This window comes from Prunus avium, chromosome 1, assembly GCF_965620075.1.
Source record: "Prunus avium chromosome 1, drPruAviu1.hap1.1, whole genome shotgun sequence".
Classification (NCBI taxonomy): Eukaryota; Viridiplantae; Streptophyta; class Magnoliopsida; order Rosales; family Rosaceae; genus Prunus; species Prunus avium.
In genome coordinates, this window is record NC_142284.1 from 10,552,105 (window position 1) to 10,570,528 (window position 18,424).

General features: G+C 37.8%; 4 protein-coding genes across 4 annotated transcripts; 2 read left to right on the top strand and 2 right to left on the bottom strand.

Moving 5' to 3' along the window:
• Positions 1-488: 488 nt before the first annotated feature.
• LOC148297280 (zinc finger BED domain-containing protein DAYSLEEPER-like) lies at positions 489-2,259 on the bottom strand. Its single transcript, XM_088246432.1, has 4 exons — positions 2,148-2,259; positions 1,100-1,182; positions 696-1,008; positions 489-619 (listed from the first exon to the last, which is right to left on the bottom strand). Exons 1-4 carry the CDS (start codon positions 2,257-2,259, stop codon positions 504-506), a joined length of 624 nt encoding a protein of 207 aa, XP_088102558.1. The 3' UTR covers positions 489-503.
• A 1,929-nt stretch (positions 2,260-4,188) lies between these two features.
• Positions 4,189-6,769, top strand: LOC110750242 (protein DEHYDRATION-INDUCED 19 homolog 4-like). The gene is made up of 5 exons (XM_021950541.2): positions 4,189-4,501; positions 4,574-4,713; positions 5,524-5,601; positions 6,090-6,346; positions 6,454-6,769. Exons 1-5 carry the CDS (start codon positions 4,396-4,398, stop codon positions 6,557-6,559), a joined length of 687 nt encoding a protein of 228 aa, XP_021806233.1. The 5' UTR covers positions 4,189-4,395; the 3' UTR covers positions 6,560-6,769.
• A 2,573-nt stretch (positions 6,770-9,342) lies between these two features.
• LOC110750263 (protein DEHYDRATION-INDUCED 19 homolog 4) lies at positions 9,343-11,962 on the top strand. Its single transcript, XM_021950562.2, has 5 exons — positions 9,343-9,654; positions 9,725-9,864; positions 10,702-10,779; positions 11,269-11,525; positions 11,634-11,962. Exons 1-5 carry the CDS (start codon positions 9,549-9,551, stop codon positions 11,737-11,739), a joined length of 687 nt encoding a protein of 228 aa, XP_021806254.1. The 5' UTR covers positions 9,343-9,548; the 3' UTR covers positions 11,740-11,962.
• A 1,371-nt stretch (positions 11,963-13,333) lies between these two features.
• LOC110750280 (uncharacterized) lies at positions 13,334-17,323 on the bottom strand. The gene is made up of 6 exons (XM_021950581.2): positions 16,806-17,323; positions 16,228-16,439; positions 14,911-15,199; positions 14,721-14,806; positions 14,525-14,616; positions 13,334-14,436 (listed from the first exon to the last, which is right to left on the bottom strand). The coding sequence occupies exons 1-6, from the start codon at positions 17,064-17,066 to the stop codon at positions 14,183-14,185; spliced, it is 1,194 nt and encodes a 397-aa protein (XP_021806273.1). The 5' UTR covers positions 17,067-17,323; the 3' UTR covers positions 13,334-14,182.
• Positions 17,324-18,424: the final 1,101 nt, after the last annotated feature.

Below are 18,424 nucleotides of genomic sequence, written 5' to 3' on the forward strand. Positions count from 1 at the left end.
AAAAGAAGTTGAAATGGATTTGGATTTACATAGCTTAGTCTAGGGCTGTCAATGGGTCGTGTCGTGTCGGGTTCGTGTCGTGTCAAACTTTTAAACGTGTCAAGAAACCCCAACCCAAACACGACCCATTTATTAATCGTGTTAGGAAATGCAAACCCAAACCCAACCTATTTATAAACGGGTTGACACGACACGACCTGTTTATGACCTGTTTACTAAACAGGTTGGGTTAGGTCATAAACAGGTAACCTACCTGTTTAATAACCTGTTTACTAACTTGCTTGGGTTAGGTCATAAACAGGTAACCTACCTGTTTAATGACCTGTTTAATAACCTGTTTGCTTCAAATTTAAATTCTAACAACCATCTCAAATATTCTGCCAAATCAAACATTCCAAAATGACAATAAAATTAAAAACTTCAAAATCCCTCTAAAATCCAAATCAAACATAAACAAAAAAAACTTTGATTAAATTACAACATCACATTCCCAACTCAAATATTCAGCCACCATTGTTAATGATGGTACTAGAGCACTCGCCAGATTGTGAGGGATTTATGTCCAACCGACTAATATCCTCAGTCAGTTCTTCCAAGTTGGGTTCTAAAGTGGAATTTTCTGCAATTCAAACCATAAGACTTTAGATGATGATAAAAAGAAACAAATACAATGAATAAGATTATGGGAAATATACCTTGGTCACCAAATAACCAATCTCGTGTACAAATTAGTGCCTCAACATTTTCAGGTTTGAGAGCACTACGATACTGATCAAGCACTCTACCACCAACACTAAATGATGCCTCGGATGCGACTGTAGATATTGGAATAGATAGTACATCACGAGCCAAAATAGATAGTTCAGGATATCGGAATTGGTTTGCTTTCCAAAAATCTAGAACATTCAAATTTATCTTCCTGTCTACTTTAGGCTCATCCAAATACAATTGCAACTGTGACTTTTGGGAAGAAATGGTAAACTCCTCACTTTCAAATGTATCAAATTCCTAACAATATGGCAACATTATCAATATCAGCCCATAGTGAAATGTAAACTGAAATTTTATGTATTATGAACAAAATAAATAGCTTTTTTACCTTCATAACATCCATGCATTCCTTAGAAATCATGTCATCAACATGAGAAGGAACACCATTTGAGGTATTTGATGTACCAGCAACTGATTCAGACGTAGAATGTGTTTGCATGTATAAATCAAAGAGTGTATACAACATATCACGAACTTTGGCCATTTCTTGGGAATTTGAACCATACAACCTTTTATAACAAAATTCCACAAATTGCATTTTATATCTAGGATCCAATATTACAGCAATTGCAAGGATCAAACTATACTCTTTCCAATACTTATCAAACTTTTCCATCATTTGAGTTGCCATAGATCTCATGAAATTATCTGAATCAATCTTAGCCTTTCTCAAAGTATCTTCCACCACAAACACTTGAGGAAAATACAAATTTGCAGTAGTGTATTTAGTCCCAGAAAACAAGCAAGTCACATCATAAAACACCTTAAGAAACTTGTTAAGTTTTTCTAATTTTTGCCACTCATCTTCAGAGAGAGAATGCTTGTAATTAGAATCACTTAATTGCAAATGCAGAAATGCCCGTTGATAGTAAAGTGCACTATCAATCATAAGAAATGTGGAGTTCCATCTAGTGGGTACATCTTGACTACATCTTGACACAAGCCTTTTTTACAATCTAAAGAAACTTGGGCAGCACAATCTAAGAATTTCGTTTTCCTCCCTTGTGAACCTCTAACATACTTGATACTTTCCCTAATTTTCCCCACAGAATCATGAATGTGTTTCAAGCCATCTTGCACTATCAAATTCAGGATGTGAGCACAACATCGAACATGAAAAAATATACCATTCATTAATAGTGCATTCTTCAAGTTAAGCTGCCCCTTTAACAACATAACAAAACTATCATTTGAAGATGCATTGTCCAAAGTCATAGAAAAAAGTTTCTTTTCCACCCCCAATAAGTCAACAACGTATAGATTTTCTCACACAATGCAACACCACTATGAGGAGGAGGCATAAACCTTATTATTTGGATCGATAGGAAGAATTTCAAACTTAGTCCATACATGTGATGTGAGTTTACGCCTCTTACCAAACTGATTTATTTCGCTGGCACTGTTATTGTTAGCTGGATCTGATTCTTGCACATCACTTGTAGCTGCTCCATCGTTAACACTGTCACTCCCATCTTCAAAAATATTCATATGTATAAAACATAATAAGTTTATGTTAATCAAAACAAAAACAAAAAAATATAGTTTATGTATAAATCATGTTTCCATCTTTTGTATTGTGATATACAATTTTGTCGTTGAAGATGTATCATCACATACATCCTAATAATTAATCAGATACATTGAGTGCAAGAAAAACTTTTAGTAAATTTTACACTTCAGAAATTACACCAAGTTTACTGCCTAAGAGATAATTAAGGCTCCAGCTGAACCTCTGATTCAACCTGAATCTGGGAAGGTTCTGGCGCAGAGCTTTCTAGTAACTAAGTGATGGCCCAGAATTCTACCTTCTGCACCAGAGTTGGGTTCTTACCTACTTGGAGGAGTATTGATGAAGCTGCAGCAACAGAGATGAGTGCAAGCCCAGCAGCGATGGTGGTGAGGGATGCAGACAGAGGGAGAGAGAAAAGAAGGAGATGACGGCAAATGGGTTTAATCAAAGTGATAGAGTCTTTGTCCTTTTACTTTAATTTATTTTTATATTACTCCATTTACTTAAGTTTACAATGTAAATAAGGAAGTACCCCCCATTTGGATTCAAATAAAAATACTAGAAAATCAAATTCCCACCAAATCAAAATATGAAAAATCAGTTTTAGTGCAAAATACGATTTAGGCTAAAAATGATGGCTCATTAAGTCAATATATACTTCATACTAAAATCCCATTAAATCAAGTTTTCTTATTTGATATCTAAGGAATAAAAACCGCCAAAAATTATCTTGAGAAAATGATTATTCCGAAAAACCATTTTGCATACTTAGTCAATATTGCACATCCGCTAAAAAAGTGACATGATACAAATTTTATAAGTTATACGAAATTTCTTTTGGGATTAGAGTTTAGGGTTTAGGGTTTAGGGATTAGAGTTTAGGGATTATGGTTTAGAGTTTAGGGTTTAGAGTTTAGGGTTTAGAGTTTAGGGTTTAGGTTTAGGGATTATAGTTTAGTGTTTAGTGTTTAGAGTTTAGGGTTTAGGGTTTAGGGATTAGAGTTTAGGGATTAGGGTTTAGAGTTTAGGGATTAGGGTTTAGGGTTTAGAGTTTAGGGATTAGGGATTAAAACGTTAAACCATAAACCCTAGATACATAATTAACTCAAATAATAAGGAATAATTACTAACAAATATAATTTAGGGAAAAAAATATAATAATTAAGTGCTCATCAGTTTATAAAGACATTATAAATATCAAATGTTGTAACATATAATCACAAAGTTATCAACACCAAGATGGATAAGGAGCAAGGAGAGGGGTGAAATTGGCTGGGTGAAAAACCCATTGGGTGTGCTGAAGGTTTAATTTCTTTAATTTTTTTCGCGGGTTGGCAGGTATTAAACGGGTTGACACGACCCATGACACGACCCGTTTAATAAACGGGTTAAATAGGTAATTAAATGGGTTGGCGGGTTGACCCGAAACTCACCCGTTTATAAATGGGTCAGTGGCGGGTTGACCCGAAAATTACCCGTTTATAATCGTGCCGTGTTCGGGTCGTGTTTTTCCCGTGCGGGTTTCGAGTCGTGTAACGGGTCGAGTCGGAAATTGACACCCCTAGCTTAGTCCAATCCAAACCAATTTTCACTAATTTCTCTAAAGCGTGCGGGCCCCATATAGTTCTAATCAAAACGTGCGCGAGAAGGCGAGACCATAAAAACCGCGTTTAGCTACGAATATTAAACAAAAAATCGAAAAAGTTAAAAAGGAAAAAAAACTCTGAAATCACGACTTCCACACGTGTGAATGACATTCACACACACGCTGTCTGTCCAATGAAATCCTTCCACCTGTATAAAAAACGCATGGCTCTGGTAGTTAGGGGCATTTCCGAAATTAACAGGAAATCCGCGGGCTATTTCCATCACGAAGGATCTATAAAATGGAGCTTAACCCCTACCGGAAGTTCGGTGGAGAGTCTTCTGTGTTCTCTCTCACGCTATTTCTTGGTCGCTTCCTCACACTCACACCTCCACACACACACACACACACACACACACACACACACTCGCTTTATATCTCGTCGTCTTCAATCTTTCTAGGGTTTTATAAATTCGGACCCAAATTCGATTTGAGCTCCCAATTCGCCATCGCCTTGATTGAATTGTGTATGTGTATCAAGATGGAGTCTGATAATTCGTGGAGCAGTCTCTTCTCGAGCTCTTCGTCGAGGCGGTACCAATCTCGATCCGGTCACTTTTCCCAAACTACCCCAGGTTCGCGTCATTTTTCTTGTTTTTTTGGTGTTTTGTGAATTTGTTTGGTGCTGATGGTTGTGGTCGTTGCAGATCTGTTTGCGCACGACGAAACTGATGGAGACGATGAGTTAAAGGCCGAGTTTTTGTGCCCTTTTTGCGCCGAGGATTTTGATGTTGTTGGGCTTTGTTGCCACATCGATGAGGAACATCCGGTGGAGGCTAAGAACGGGGTATGTAATTCAATTTTTTGAATTTAGTTAATTTTGAAGTTTTGCACTTTTAATCGATTAGTTCCAGCTGGCTTTGCTTTTAGAAATTTGAAAAGTACGAGCTCTCAAGGTTTTCTTTTGTTTTTCTCCTAGAAATGTTAGTGTTTGCGTTTTGATGATCGTTCAGTTCTCATTTTAGCTTAGAAAGGAACATTTAATTTGCATAATTTACTAAGTAACTCATGATTCCGTACAGACTGAGCGAACTTTAGGGGAGGAAATCTATCATTGTGATAGCATTCAAAGGGATGCTAGTGGTTTACTTGGTTTTTTGTCGTTTGGCTGAGGTTTTGAATGGGTTTGGTTGAGTTGGACTTTCCTTTGAGTAGGTTTGAGTTGCAACTTAGAGGTACTTTCGTTGAGATGGGTTTGTTATGACTGGTGATGGGGTAGATGATGGTGAGACAAGAGGGTTAATTATCTTAGTAATTGATTTTTTTTTGAAGCCTTTTAGAAAGGCAATGTTGGAATTTTCCTTGTTAGTGTTGTGCGTGGTATGCTCAACACTAGACTGGTATATGGGTTTGAGCTAGTCTGTAGGAGCTCGGTTAGTCAGGTCAACCTTGTAGTTATCTTTCTTCGTTAATGTACAGATAGTTAATCTTGCATGTGTAATTGTTTTCTTAAATTGAATAAAAAGGTAGGACTGGTTCACATGGGTTGTTTATGAACGTGCCCTTTGTTACCATTTATAATTTTCATTTCTCTTGGATTATTTATGAACTAGCCTATTGTTATTGTTTTGAATGTTCTGTTTTCATTTTTTTCCAGGTCTGTCCAGTTTGTGCCAAAAGGGTGGGAGCAAACCTTGTGAGCCATATTACCACGCAACATGGGAGTTTGTTAAAGATATCCTTTGGTGAATTTCACTTTGGTTTTGAATTTTTCCATGCTTGTTTTGGTTATCATTTACATACATGCTTATTGTATCTATATCTAGAGGTTGAATTTGTTATCAAATGAACACTTTTGAAAGAAATAAGTGTGATTTAGAAAAGCCAACTTTTGTTGTATTTAATTTTAATGGCAGAACATATGGGTATTACAGTCAGAAATGGTTGTTTTGTTAAAAATATGGCCTTTATCTTAAATTCACTCTTGCATATTTTCATGTATCTGGCCAGCACACTGACTAGTTATCATAGTGTTGTTGAGTATCACCTTCAACTTGTTCCCTTTGTTAGACTCTTCATTTGCACCAGTCACTCCTATTCTAGAATGGCCATTTATTGCATCGAAACTTGGATAACTTTCACTTCCATGTTTATATATGTTTTGGTCATATTTCCTTTTTAAGTCTGGAGTATGAAGTGATGTATTCCTTGACTATAGATTACGTTCAGCGCAAGAGGAAATTTCGCAGGGGATCTAATTCAACATTTTCTATATTAAGGAAAGAGCTGCGAGAAGGAAGTTTACAAGCCCTTCTCGGAGGTTCTTCTTTCCTTGTTTCTTCAAACACGGAAGCTGATCCTTTGCTGTCTTCCTTTATATATAACCCACCCACAGTTGATGAGGATGTGAGCGCACAACCCGATCCTTTAGTCGAAGCTTCTTTTGTAAAGGAAAGCACAAAGGAAGAGTTCTCAGAAAGGTATGAGCATTAGCATGACTTTGAGTCTGTTTATTTGTTTTTGTTGTGTGTGGTGAATTTACTATGATTTCTATAGAGTTTTAATGCTGGCTGGTCTATGATGACAGAATCGTGCAACAACCACCGCTATCGCATAAGGACCAAGAAGAGAAGGCGCGGAAGTGTGAGTTTGTTCAAGGATTGCTGATGTCCACCATCCTTGATGACTTATGAGTTAGAAGAGGGTGTAGTGGTGAGAGATACGGAATTGACAAGTTAGGACCAGAGCGCAGAGCCCAAGTAATACGAGGGAAGAAAGTCGTGCTATTTATGTATCAACGGGTAATAGTTAGATATGAACAAGCATGTATTCGTATTGTACTCGGAGCTTTATGTGTAAAATGGAAATATGAAATAAATTTATCCACTTTGCCTTTTGCTTTCTACATGTTCTTGATAACTTGCCAAAGGTTATCTTGGAATTAATGCGCACTGATCATAAGTTAGTAACTTAAAAATTCAAATAGGATAGGGGAAACTTTTCATGTCACTAGATTCTGTGAAAGAAGAGAATTTTTCGTTCTGCAAAGAAATGCAGAAATTGGAAGGTGCTAGACTAGATTTGACAATGCAGCCTAGGTTGGTTCTATGAACCTACGTAAATGAAAATGATTGTAGGGGGCAGATGGCAAAATTGGAGGAGTGGAAGAAACTCATCTAGGATTGCAATAGAGTTTTGATGCCGGCTAAAACTGGCCCACACTAAAGACTCACATTTACAATTGTCCTCTCAAGCAGAACCCAACTAATCTCAAGCAGAACCCAACTAATCAAAGACTGTCACGTGGAAAAGTTATTAAATGTGAAATGCCTTGATTGGTCTGGGATTGCAAAATAGTGTTATTTCTATTTCACACAAGTGTTTTTCTCTGCCAAGACTCTGCTCACCAAACCTAACCCTTTCTTCCTTCCAAATAATTAAGGATAATCCCTTGGCCTAAAGAGCTCTTGGCCTTGTACGCCATCCCTCAGCTAGATAAGGTCTGAAATTGCCCTAATCAATCTAATTCTTGAATTTTCAAGCTTTGAAATTTGGATTTTATGTGTTGGTAGATATAGAAAAGTCATGAAATGAAATAATTCCAAAACCTATATATACTAAAGGGAAGTTGAAAATCGAAATAATTCCAAATTCATTCAAAATAAGTAAACATGCCACTAAATGATCAAAATAATTCCAATATTTATTTCAGGTAAGTAAACATGCCACTGAATGATCAAAATAATTCCAATATTTATTTCAGGTAAGTAAACATGCCACCCAAGGGGATGGGTCAAGCCACAAATATTAAACATAAAGGGTTAATCGTTTTATTAGAGCACTTACACCCATTTGCCATGACAAAGGGCAAGGGGAGGCAAGTGCTGTTACTATTCACTTAAATAGTGACAGCCCTTGCAAAAAGTAAGGTTTGTTTTCACCCATTGCCATGGCAAGACAAATATTATTCACTTTTAGTTTTTATTTTTTATTTTTTATACCTAAACAATTAATTTGGAGAATATTTTCGATTGCCACGTGTCATTTTTTATTATATAAAATTATCATCCCATATTTCGGATAAGATTTTCCGATAAAATTTTCAGATTAAATTTTTGGATAAGATTTTCGGTTGCCACGTGTCCATATCTATTATAAAATTCACATCTCACTCATCATACAATTAAATACCTACTCACTCATCATACAATTGAAATATTCCTGATCCTCATAGTCCGACACAATCGAGTACAAAGACGACTCGATCATTGGCGGAGGAGGTTCCATCGGATCATGACATGGGGGAGTATTTTCCTTCGGATGACATAATAGTGCCATTATTTCCGACACGGAACGCACCAAGGGAACTAACTGCAGGCATTGTCCACTTGAGGAGCCATGTGTAATGATTTTCCCTTTTTTTTTGTTTTGCCTTGAATAATATATTAAAAAAATTAAATTGGAAATGCATATAAAAAAGAACACGCCACGTGGTGTGTTATCGTTGGTGGACGTCAGGGCTGACACCAGCGCACGGAAATTTGAATTTTTTTTAACGTTGGCGAGTGCAATTTTTTAAACTCGGGCCCTGATGTCAACTACCTTCGAGCTCGAGGTCGGGCTGGTTTGGCCTGCGGGCTGGCTCGGTTACGTGGGACCCACAACTTGCTCGGACAAGCTTGGCCCGTTGGAAGCGCTCGCCTGGGCTTGGGCTCTATCCTGCACTAGCTGGAGGCAACGGGTGAAATCGCTCATGAACTTAGACCCGATTTGCATTTGAGTCCCTAAATTTCCAAAATCGTTCTCATGGTCCTTCAATTTCACTTTCGTTAGGACAAATGGTCTTGCCGTCAATTTTGTTAACCTTTTCTGTTAAATACAGGGGCAAAATGGTATTTTTATATTAATTAAAAAAATAACATCTTTAAAATAACAATAAAAGAAAATCAAATAAAAAACCAACAAAAAAAGAAAAAGAAAAATCAACTTTGGGGAGATTAGAAATCGGGATAGAGGGGGGGAGAGAGTGTTTAATTTTAATTTTTTATTCATATTTTAATCAATTTAATTTAAAAAAAAATTAACAGAAAAATTATTTTTTATTCATATTTTAATCAATTCATATTTTTTTTATTCATATCATTTTACCCCTACATTTAACAGAAAAATTAACAAAATTGATGGCAGAACCATTTGTTCTAACGAAACTGATGTTGAAAGACCACAGGAATAATTTTGGAAATTGAGGGACTCAAATCGAAATTGGGTCTAAGTTCAGCGACTAATAAAACGATTAATCCTAAACATAAAAACCTCTAAAATCACGACCTCCACACGTGTGAATGACATTCACACACACGCTATCTGTCTAATCAAATCCTTGCACCTGTCTAAAAATCGCATGGCTCAGGTAGTTAGGGGCATCTACGAAATTACCAGAAAATCCGCGGGCTATTTCCGCCACGCGGGGACTATAACAGCAGGTAAACCATACCGGAGGTTCGGTAGAGAGTCTTCTGTGTTCTCTCTCAAGCTATTTCTTGGTCGCTTCCTCACACTCGCACCACACCCACACACACACTCGCTTTATCTCTCGTCGTCTTCAATCTTCCTAGGGTTTTATAAATTTGTACCAAATTCGATTTGAGCTCCCAATTCGCCATCGCCTTGATTGAATTGTGTATGTGTATCAAGATGGAGTCTGATAATTCGTGGAGCAGTCTCTTCTCGAGCTCTTCGTCGAGGCGGTACCAATCTCGATCCGGTCACTTTTCCCAAACTACCCCAGGTTTGCGTCATTTTTCTTGTTTTCGGTGTTTTGTGAATTTGTTTGGTGCTGATGGTTGTGGTTGTTGCAGATCTCTTTCCGCACGACGAAACTGATGGAGACGATGAGTTAAAGGCCGAGTTTTTGTGCCCTTTTTGCGCCGAGGATTTTGATGTTGTTGGGCTTTGTTGCCACATCGATGAGGAACATCCGGTGGAGGCTAAGAACGGGGTATGTAATTCAATTTTTTGAATTTAGTTAATTTTGAAGTTTTGCATTCTAAATCGATTAGTTCCAGCTGGCTTTGCTTTTAGAAATTTGGAAAATTACTAGCTCTTAAGGTTTTCTTTTGTTTTTGCCCTAGAAATGTTAGTGTAAGCGTTTTGATGATCGTTCAGTTCTCATTTTAGCTTAGAAAGAACATTTAATTTGCATAATTTACTAAGAAACTCATGATTCCGTACAGATTGAGCGAACTTTAGGGGAGGAAATCTATCATTGTGATAGCATTCAAAGGGATGCTAGTGGTTTACTTGGTTTTTTTGTCGTTTGGCTGTGGTTTTGAATGGGTTTGGTTGAGTTGGACTTTCCTTTGAGTAGGTTTGAGTTGCAACTTAAAGGTACTTTCATTGAGGTGGGTTTGTTATGACTGGTGATGAGGTGCATGGGGTAGATGATGGTGAGACAAGAGGGTTAATCATCTTAGTATTTGATTTTTGTTTGAAGCCTTTTAGAAAGGCAATGTTGGAATTTTCCTTGTTAGTGTTGTGCGTGGTATGCTCAACACTAGACTGGTATATGGGCTTGAGTGTGACCTATGGGTTTGAGCTAGTCTGTAGGAGCTCGGTTAGTCAGGTCAACCTTGTAGTTATCTTTATTCGTTAATGTACTGATAGTTAATCTTGCATGTGTAATTGTTTTCTTAAATTGAATAAAAAGGTAGGAATGTTTCACTTGGGTTGTTTATGAACGTGCCCATTGTTACTATTTAAAATTTTCCTTTCTCTTGGATTGTTTATGAACTAGGCCATTGTTATTGTTTTGAATGTTCTGCTTTTTTTTTTCCAGGTCTGTCCGGTTTGTGCCAAAAGGGTGGGAGCAAACCTTGTGAGCCATATTACCACGCAACATGGGAGTTTGTTAAAGATATCCTTTGGTGAATTTCACATTAGTTTTGAATTTTTCCATGCTTGGTTTGGTTATCATTTACATACATGCTTATTGTATCTATATCTAGGGGGTTGAATTTGTTATCAAATGAACACTTTTGAAAGAAATAAGTGTGATTTAGAAAAGCCCGCTTTTGCTGTATTTGATTTTAATGGCAGAACATATGGGTATGACAGTTAGAAATGGTTGTTTCGTTAAAAATACGGCCTTTATCTTAGATTCACGCTTGCATATTTTCATGTATCTGGCCAGCACACTGACTAGTTATCATAGTGTTGTTGAGTATTTCCTTCACCTTGTTCCCTTTGTTAGGCTCTTCATTTGCACCAGTCACTCCTATTCTAGAATGGCCATTTATTGCATCGACACTTGGATAACTTTCACTTCCATGTTTATTTATGTTTTGGTCATATTTCCTTTTGAAGTCTGGAGTATGAAGTGATGTGTTCCTTGACTATAGATTACGTTCAGCGCAAGAGGAAATTTCGCAGGGGATCCAATTCAACATTTTCTTTATTAAAGAAAGAGCTTCGAGAAGGAAGTTTACAAGCCCTTCTCGGAGGTTCTTCTTTCCTTGTTTCTTCAAACACGGAAGCTGATCCTTTGCTGTCTTCCTTTATATATAACCCTCCCACAGTTGATGAGGATGTGAGCGCACAACCCCATCCTTTAGTTGAAACTTCTTTTGTAAAGGAAAGCACGAAGGAAGAGTTCTCAGAAAGGTATGAGCATTAGCATGACTTTGAGTCTATTTATTTGTTTTTGTTGTATTTGGTGAACTTAATATGATTTCTATAGAGTTTTTAACGCTGGGTGGTCAATGATGACAGAACCGTGCAACAACCACCGCTATCGCATAAGGACCAAGAAGAAAAGGGGCGGAAGTGTGAGTTTGTTCAAGGATTGCTGATGTCCACCATCCTTGATGACTTATGAGCTAGAAGGGGGGGTGTAGTGGTGAGAGATGGAATTGAAAAGTTAGGACCAGAGCGCAGAGCCCAAGTAATACAAGGGAAGTCGTGCTATTTACTTGACCCAAAAAAAAAAAAAAGTCGTGCTATTTATGTAACAACCGGTAATAGTTAGATCAGAACAAGTATGTATTCGTATTGTACTCGGAGCTTTATGTGTATAATGGAAATATGAAATAATTTATCCACTTTGCCTTTTGCTTTCTACATGTTCTTGATAACTTGCCAAAGGTTATGTAGGAATCAATGCGCACTGATCATAAGTTGGTAACTTAAAAATTCAAATAGAATGGGGGGAAACTTTTCATGTCACTAGATTCTATGAAAGGAGAGAATTTTTCATTTTAAAAAGAAATGCAGAAAGTGGAAGGTGCTATACGAGATTTGACAATGTAGCCTAGGTTGGTTCAATGAATTTACGTAAATGTAAATGATTGTAGAAAAGGGGCAGAGGGCAAAATTGGAGGAGTGGACGAAATTCATTTAGGATTTCAATGGAGTTTTGATGCCGGCTAAAATTGGTTCACATGATTATTACGTATCAGTAATGGAGAAAGTAAGGAATCAGAGAATTTAGGAATCGAGGAACTACTGAATCAGTATGGCCCCATTAAGCTGTTTACTAAACATATGGAATTAGCAAAGGAATGAGGTTGATTCCCATTGTCATTGTATACTAATTTTCATAAATCAGAATCCAAATTAATTTGATTACTAAAATGTCCTGCACATTTTCACCACAGCACATATATAATTCTCAAATTGGCTAAGGAGACCAAACTAATCCTGCAGCAAACCAGTAAGGCGATGTAAACATGAGGAATCAATATGCTGAACAAGATGAACATCAAGAGCCCAGTTCAATGATAATGTTAATAACACCTTTGTCCAGAGCCAATTTCAAACGAAAAAATAAACTCCAATAAATATATATCTTTCACTTACGTAACTAGTAAACAATCAAATAATAATACCTTGCATAATCTTCATACGATTAAAAACATAAGCTTCATACTACCAAAAGAGAGATATATAATCTCCACAAAAGTCTTTATTTATGACCGTACTTGTTTTGTGATGAATGTGAAGACAGAAGCTAGAAGAAGAAGAAGAAGAAGAAGAAGAAGATAGATAGATAGATAGAATGACTTGCATAGCACAAGGCGTTACTGTTTGTTCTGGGAGGTTGTGTCTGCAACGCTAACGTGAAAAAGAAGTTGGAGCATCTTGAAACTTCTTGGCGTGAGTTTTTTTTAATTTTTATAGGGTTTGGGGTGTTTTGGAATTATGGTAAAGTGGTAAGAGTATTTTTGGAAGTTATTAAGAGAAAACATGAATGAGAATCGTATCGACTACTCCCCTAGTTGATATGATACTTAATTTTGAGGGGATGTGATTATGAATTTTGAGGTGAGGCCACTTATTTTTTCATTCATGATTGCAAGTAAACGCAGGGAAAGTTAGGAATGAAAATCATTCCCTTTCCTCCCATACCCATTACTGATACGTAAACATGCCCTAAATGTTACCAAAATTTTCTTACATACAAAAGGAAAGTCAGGAATCAAAATAATTCAAATATTCATTCAAGATAAGTAAACATGCCACTGGAGGATCAAAATAATTCCAATAATCATTCCAGGTAAGTAGACATGCCACCTAAGGGGATGGGACTCACCCGCTTGTACTTCAAGTTCAAGGCAGACAGCCCAAGTCCATCTGGCACGATGTGAAATTTGGAGAATGAATATGAATGCAAGGACTCCCACATTATTCATCCGATGATATTCACTTATTAGTTCGCCACGCGATCACATCATATATAACACAACATGTTCGTCTTGAACTGAACTGTCAATTCTTACACATGCTAAGATTAAACATACTAAACAAAAGGCACCTATACATATATATACAAACATCAGTAATTTTTTTTCTTTTCTTTTTCATTATCATCATCATCATCATCTAGATAGTAATTAAAACAAGAGTCAACAGCTACAAACATGTTCCTGAGAGATCTCATCACCCTAAACTTCGAAATAGCAAATAGACTAAGAAGAGCTGTCATCATAATGCCTGATGCAATGCATGACGCCCATTCTGAAGCACACTCCCCAAATTAAAAGGCCTTTATTAATGATAGTTTCATCACAATTCTTCTTTCGGCCTATCAAGCAAAGCCCTCACAAAGCACAATCACACGCTTTCATAATCCTGCTTTGATGTAATATAAGATTTCAATGGGCCAAATCTACGTAATATAACGACAGGAGTGAGTGCCAACAGTGTTATCCAACCAATAACATGAAAAACCGGCCAGTGAATAGGGTTTATCCTCATCAGTAGGTTATATCCCATGTGTATTGGGATGATAACTGCAAGCTGACTAGAGATAACTCTCATCCTCACCTCCTGGGTGTGCTGTGTGACACAAAGAAATTGAAATCCGGATGATTAACTTGTAGTAGCCTGAGCCAGTTGTCAGCTGCTCTCAATAGAGAATTAGCCTTTTGACACTCATGAACTCCGTTAAGATTCCAAAAGGAAACCTTGAACTTGTAGGAAGCAAGCCCAAAGATTGGCAACGACTGCTTGAAGGTTGCATTTTGTACCTCTCTAGCTTGTGCACCACTAAACCGAAGCCTATCAGTGCTTGTACCTGTCCCAGGCCCCCAGACAATATCATCAACCATAATGAGACTTGCAAAACACATAAGTAGAGAGAGAGAGGGAGAGAGTGATGGTACCCTTTATGGGAGTCGACAGGGAATGAAAGGTTAAGAAGCAGGCATCCAGGCTCTGTAATGTTGGACCTGTAGGTATCCTATATATCGGATACCTTTATCAAGAATTTACACAGAATTTTTTTTAGATTTATGATCACATTTGTATCAATCTTCTGTTGTATAATCACTGGACTGGACAAGGGTATAAAATGCATACCATGCTACAGAAACCCAACTAGAAGGTGATAAATCACAGCTCCTGTATGTTCTCAGCTCTGGAAATTGAGATGCAAGAACTGAAATCTGTTGGATGCAAGTGGTGAATGTATGTTACAATCAAATTCAAAAGGAAAAAAAAATAATTCAAATTCAATGTGGTAAATGTTCTGAGAAGATCAATGACTTGCCTTATCAGCCAAAGGTTCACGACCAAATGGTTGATCATGCTCCATATATTGAAATATAAGCTGACCAGGAGGGTTGCAAACCTCACCACTTTCGTCACTTGAGGAACCATTGAAGGGTTTATTCCTTGGTAAGGCTCTATTCCAACCATGGCCATTTACATCTGCAACATTCTGCCAACTTAAAGCACTATAAGGAGCACCATTTAATCCTCTTTCTGTTCCATAATCACTGCTTCCATCGCTACTTGTCTCCCTAGATGACTCTGCATCACTCTCATCACCAGGCCTCCTGTAACAAGATGCACACAAGAAAAGTTACTAACCAACAGATTGATCACCTCTGAATGAACATTGAGCTTGTGTTCTTCTGTACAAAATTTATTCACAGCTAAGGAATATGTAATTCATTGGCTCCAGTACTAGCATATTTCACTAAAGCCAATAATAATACAGTTCAAACTAGCTATTAGCATGCAACTCTGGGCAACATTTTGCCAAAAACTGTAAGACATTCACTTTACCACAAAGTAACACCATATCCAAGTACCACATCATGCACCATATCAAAGATCTTGTCATCCACTGCCTATAAGATGCCCCACCTGATGAACGGACCAAACCCATTACACTGCCATAATTCGTCTTCACAACCTAATTTCAAAATATATCTTTCCCACTGCCTATTATCACCTCCATTTTCCCCACAGAGCTTGATAAAAACACATTAACTATCCTCATATACTGCAAGATTCAGCTACAGTTAAAACAAATTGTAACACAACCAACAAAATGGTATCCACAATCGCCTTGACCATTCCATTCAAAGAATGTGTGGATTTCGTAAAACAGTTTTTAAGCTACAAGCGAAGGGGCTGTAAATAAAGACATTAAAATTTCAGAACACTGTAACATACAAATACAATCAGGATTTCAGGACATTGTAATGGACAGATATAATCAGGGCAAGTAGGCAACTAAATCTCAGAGAGTGACTCAATAAAGAGATCATATACAACAACCTCAAATGAAATGCAAGGAATCCAACAATGATAATAAAAAGAATTAATCACACCAAAATGCACAGCAGGCTCCATCTGCTTCAGTCACTAAATTCAAATTTCCTCGAGATTTTCCCCACAAAATGACATTTATGTCAACCCATAAACCAGACACAATAAAGGATGAACAGTAACATTAAAGCATGAACATTGCACAGAGTTTAGCAACTACAAACATAAACTATAATCCAGAGTGCTTAAGTAGAAAAATCACACAGACTGAATTGATTGAAAGTGTTGTGTTTACGATATTGCTGACCTTATTCTTGTGGAGGGCTTTGATGGGTCTACATAGAGCTGAATAGCAGACAAATAAGGAACATAGTACTGGATAACAGAGTCACTCCCATTTAATAAAAGCGGGACACCTGCGCCGTACGCACTCCACTCCTTGAAAGATTCCCATAAATCTCCAAGAACAAAGTAGGGATGCAACTCTGGCTCATGAGTCCTCCATCTCCTCACGCTTGTCTATCCATCACCAAAATGGGACCTCATGAGAAACGCATGTACAATTACAGTAACAACACACCAAACCCACAACAGGAAATTGCCATATAAAATTGAAAACCCAATACGTATGATTCTTCAAGTAGAAAACTTTAACTAAAGTTTGACAGATAAAGTTGTATTGAGCTCAATTTGGAGTGTTTAGAAGTGATACAGATAACCAATTTGAAAATTCTCAGCAATGCCACACAAATATACACAATTCCTCGCCTAAATTTCCATAATCTAGGTTGTTTGAGTCCAATTAACCATTATTTTCTAGCAGCCTCACAGCCCATAACACAAGTAATGATTTTTCTTTTATATTTCATGATGATTTTGCAATACCTTGGGGATATACTGAGCCTGAACCACGGGCGTGGTGTACTCCAAGAACCGATCCAAATTCGTGGCATCGGTGAGCACTGCCCGACCCGACCCGGAACTGTGCGACGTCGCACAGTCGTCGGACTCCACAGACTGCCTTTGATGCTTCTCCTGCTCTAGCTTTTGTCGCTGCTGCTGCTGTCGTTGTCGTATCGCTGGCGGGTTGTAGAACCGGTTCTCACCCCGAGTCCGACCGATCGAGACGCCGCCGTAGCCTGACATTGCCTAAAAATAAAACCAGTATACGGTGTCGTATCGAGGCGAAACTGTTTCGAGAGTACGGTTTTGAGCAGACGAGAGCTGAAAGGGGTTTTTGAGGGAAAGCGAAGAGTCCAGAAGAACTTGTGGTCTTGTGGGTTTGCTCCAGAAGAGCTTTCTATATATGCTGGATGCGCAATTACGATAATGTCCTTCCCTGTTCGAGATTGACGGACTTGTCCAGCTCCGAAGTGGAAACTGGAATGTATAGTCTCTACGCTCCCTGATTCTGCGAATCTACTTTCAGATGCGTTCTTCAGGGCAAGTGGGTGGGCCTGAACCAGCCCAATTTAGCTGGGTCTAGTGGGCCTTGACCCGACCCGTTAAAGGACTTGATTGCCCCTCATTTCTTAGCGAATACATAGAGGTATAGGCAAAGTATAATTCTATCGAGTTTGATGGTCGTTGTATTCTGTACTGGTGACAAAAGCTTGAATCAGTCGTCTATGAACTTAAGGCTTTTAGAACTCATGGGGGTATTTATGAGAATTGACAAGTGGCTTACAATAATAAAGAAATCAGATTGCTGATACATTTTTTTTAAAACCAAACAAGCGATAGCATTTTATTAGATCAATTAAAAAAGTACATAGGGAGCCATCTCGATTAGCAATACGACGGATATGGGTAAAGTTTCCCAATTACCAAAGTCAGCTCTAGAGAGGAAACGACTTGGAGAGAATAAATCACAAAGAACTTGTCTAAAAACCCATATCTACCGTCTAAGTTGTCTTAGGTCAATTACATCAAGGACAAAACTTGGCCACCGACATAACTCTAGAGAAACTAGACCAACTCGCAAATTCAACAAAATTTTTGGGAATTACAAGAGAAAACCAGACAACTTATAGAGTTTCTGGACTTTAATACCAAACTACACCAAATCTAAGAAACCAAACAACACAGACTAAAGGAGCAGAAACACTTTGCTCTACAAATGATGCACAACCAAAACCATCCAGATCTATAACAGAGACAGCCAGATCTACCAAAAGGAGAGAAGAGAAGAGCGTCATGATCTGCCATGGCGCGAGAGAGTACTGAAAATCTGATGGGGAATAAACCCTAGATATGAAGCGTCTTGTTCTATCTCCTCCACTCTCTACCATATGCTTTGCTGTGAAACAGAAAAACAAAAAACAAAAGAGCAAGAGGAAAATAGGGACAAGGGGAAGGGAAGGGGGGATGGGAAGCCACCGACCCCAAAGGGGGCGGCGGCTCCTAGGGTTTCTTTGATTTTTGTTAAAACTTTCCTCCTAGAAAATTAAGCTTTCTTAAGAAACAACAATATTACTTGCAATTGCATGATATAGTTAGTTGAT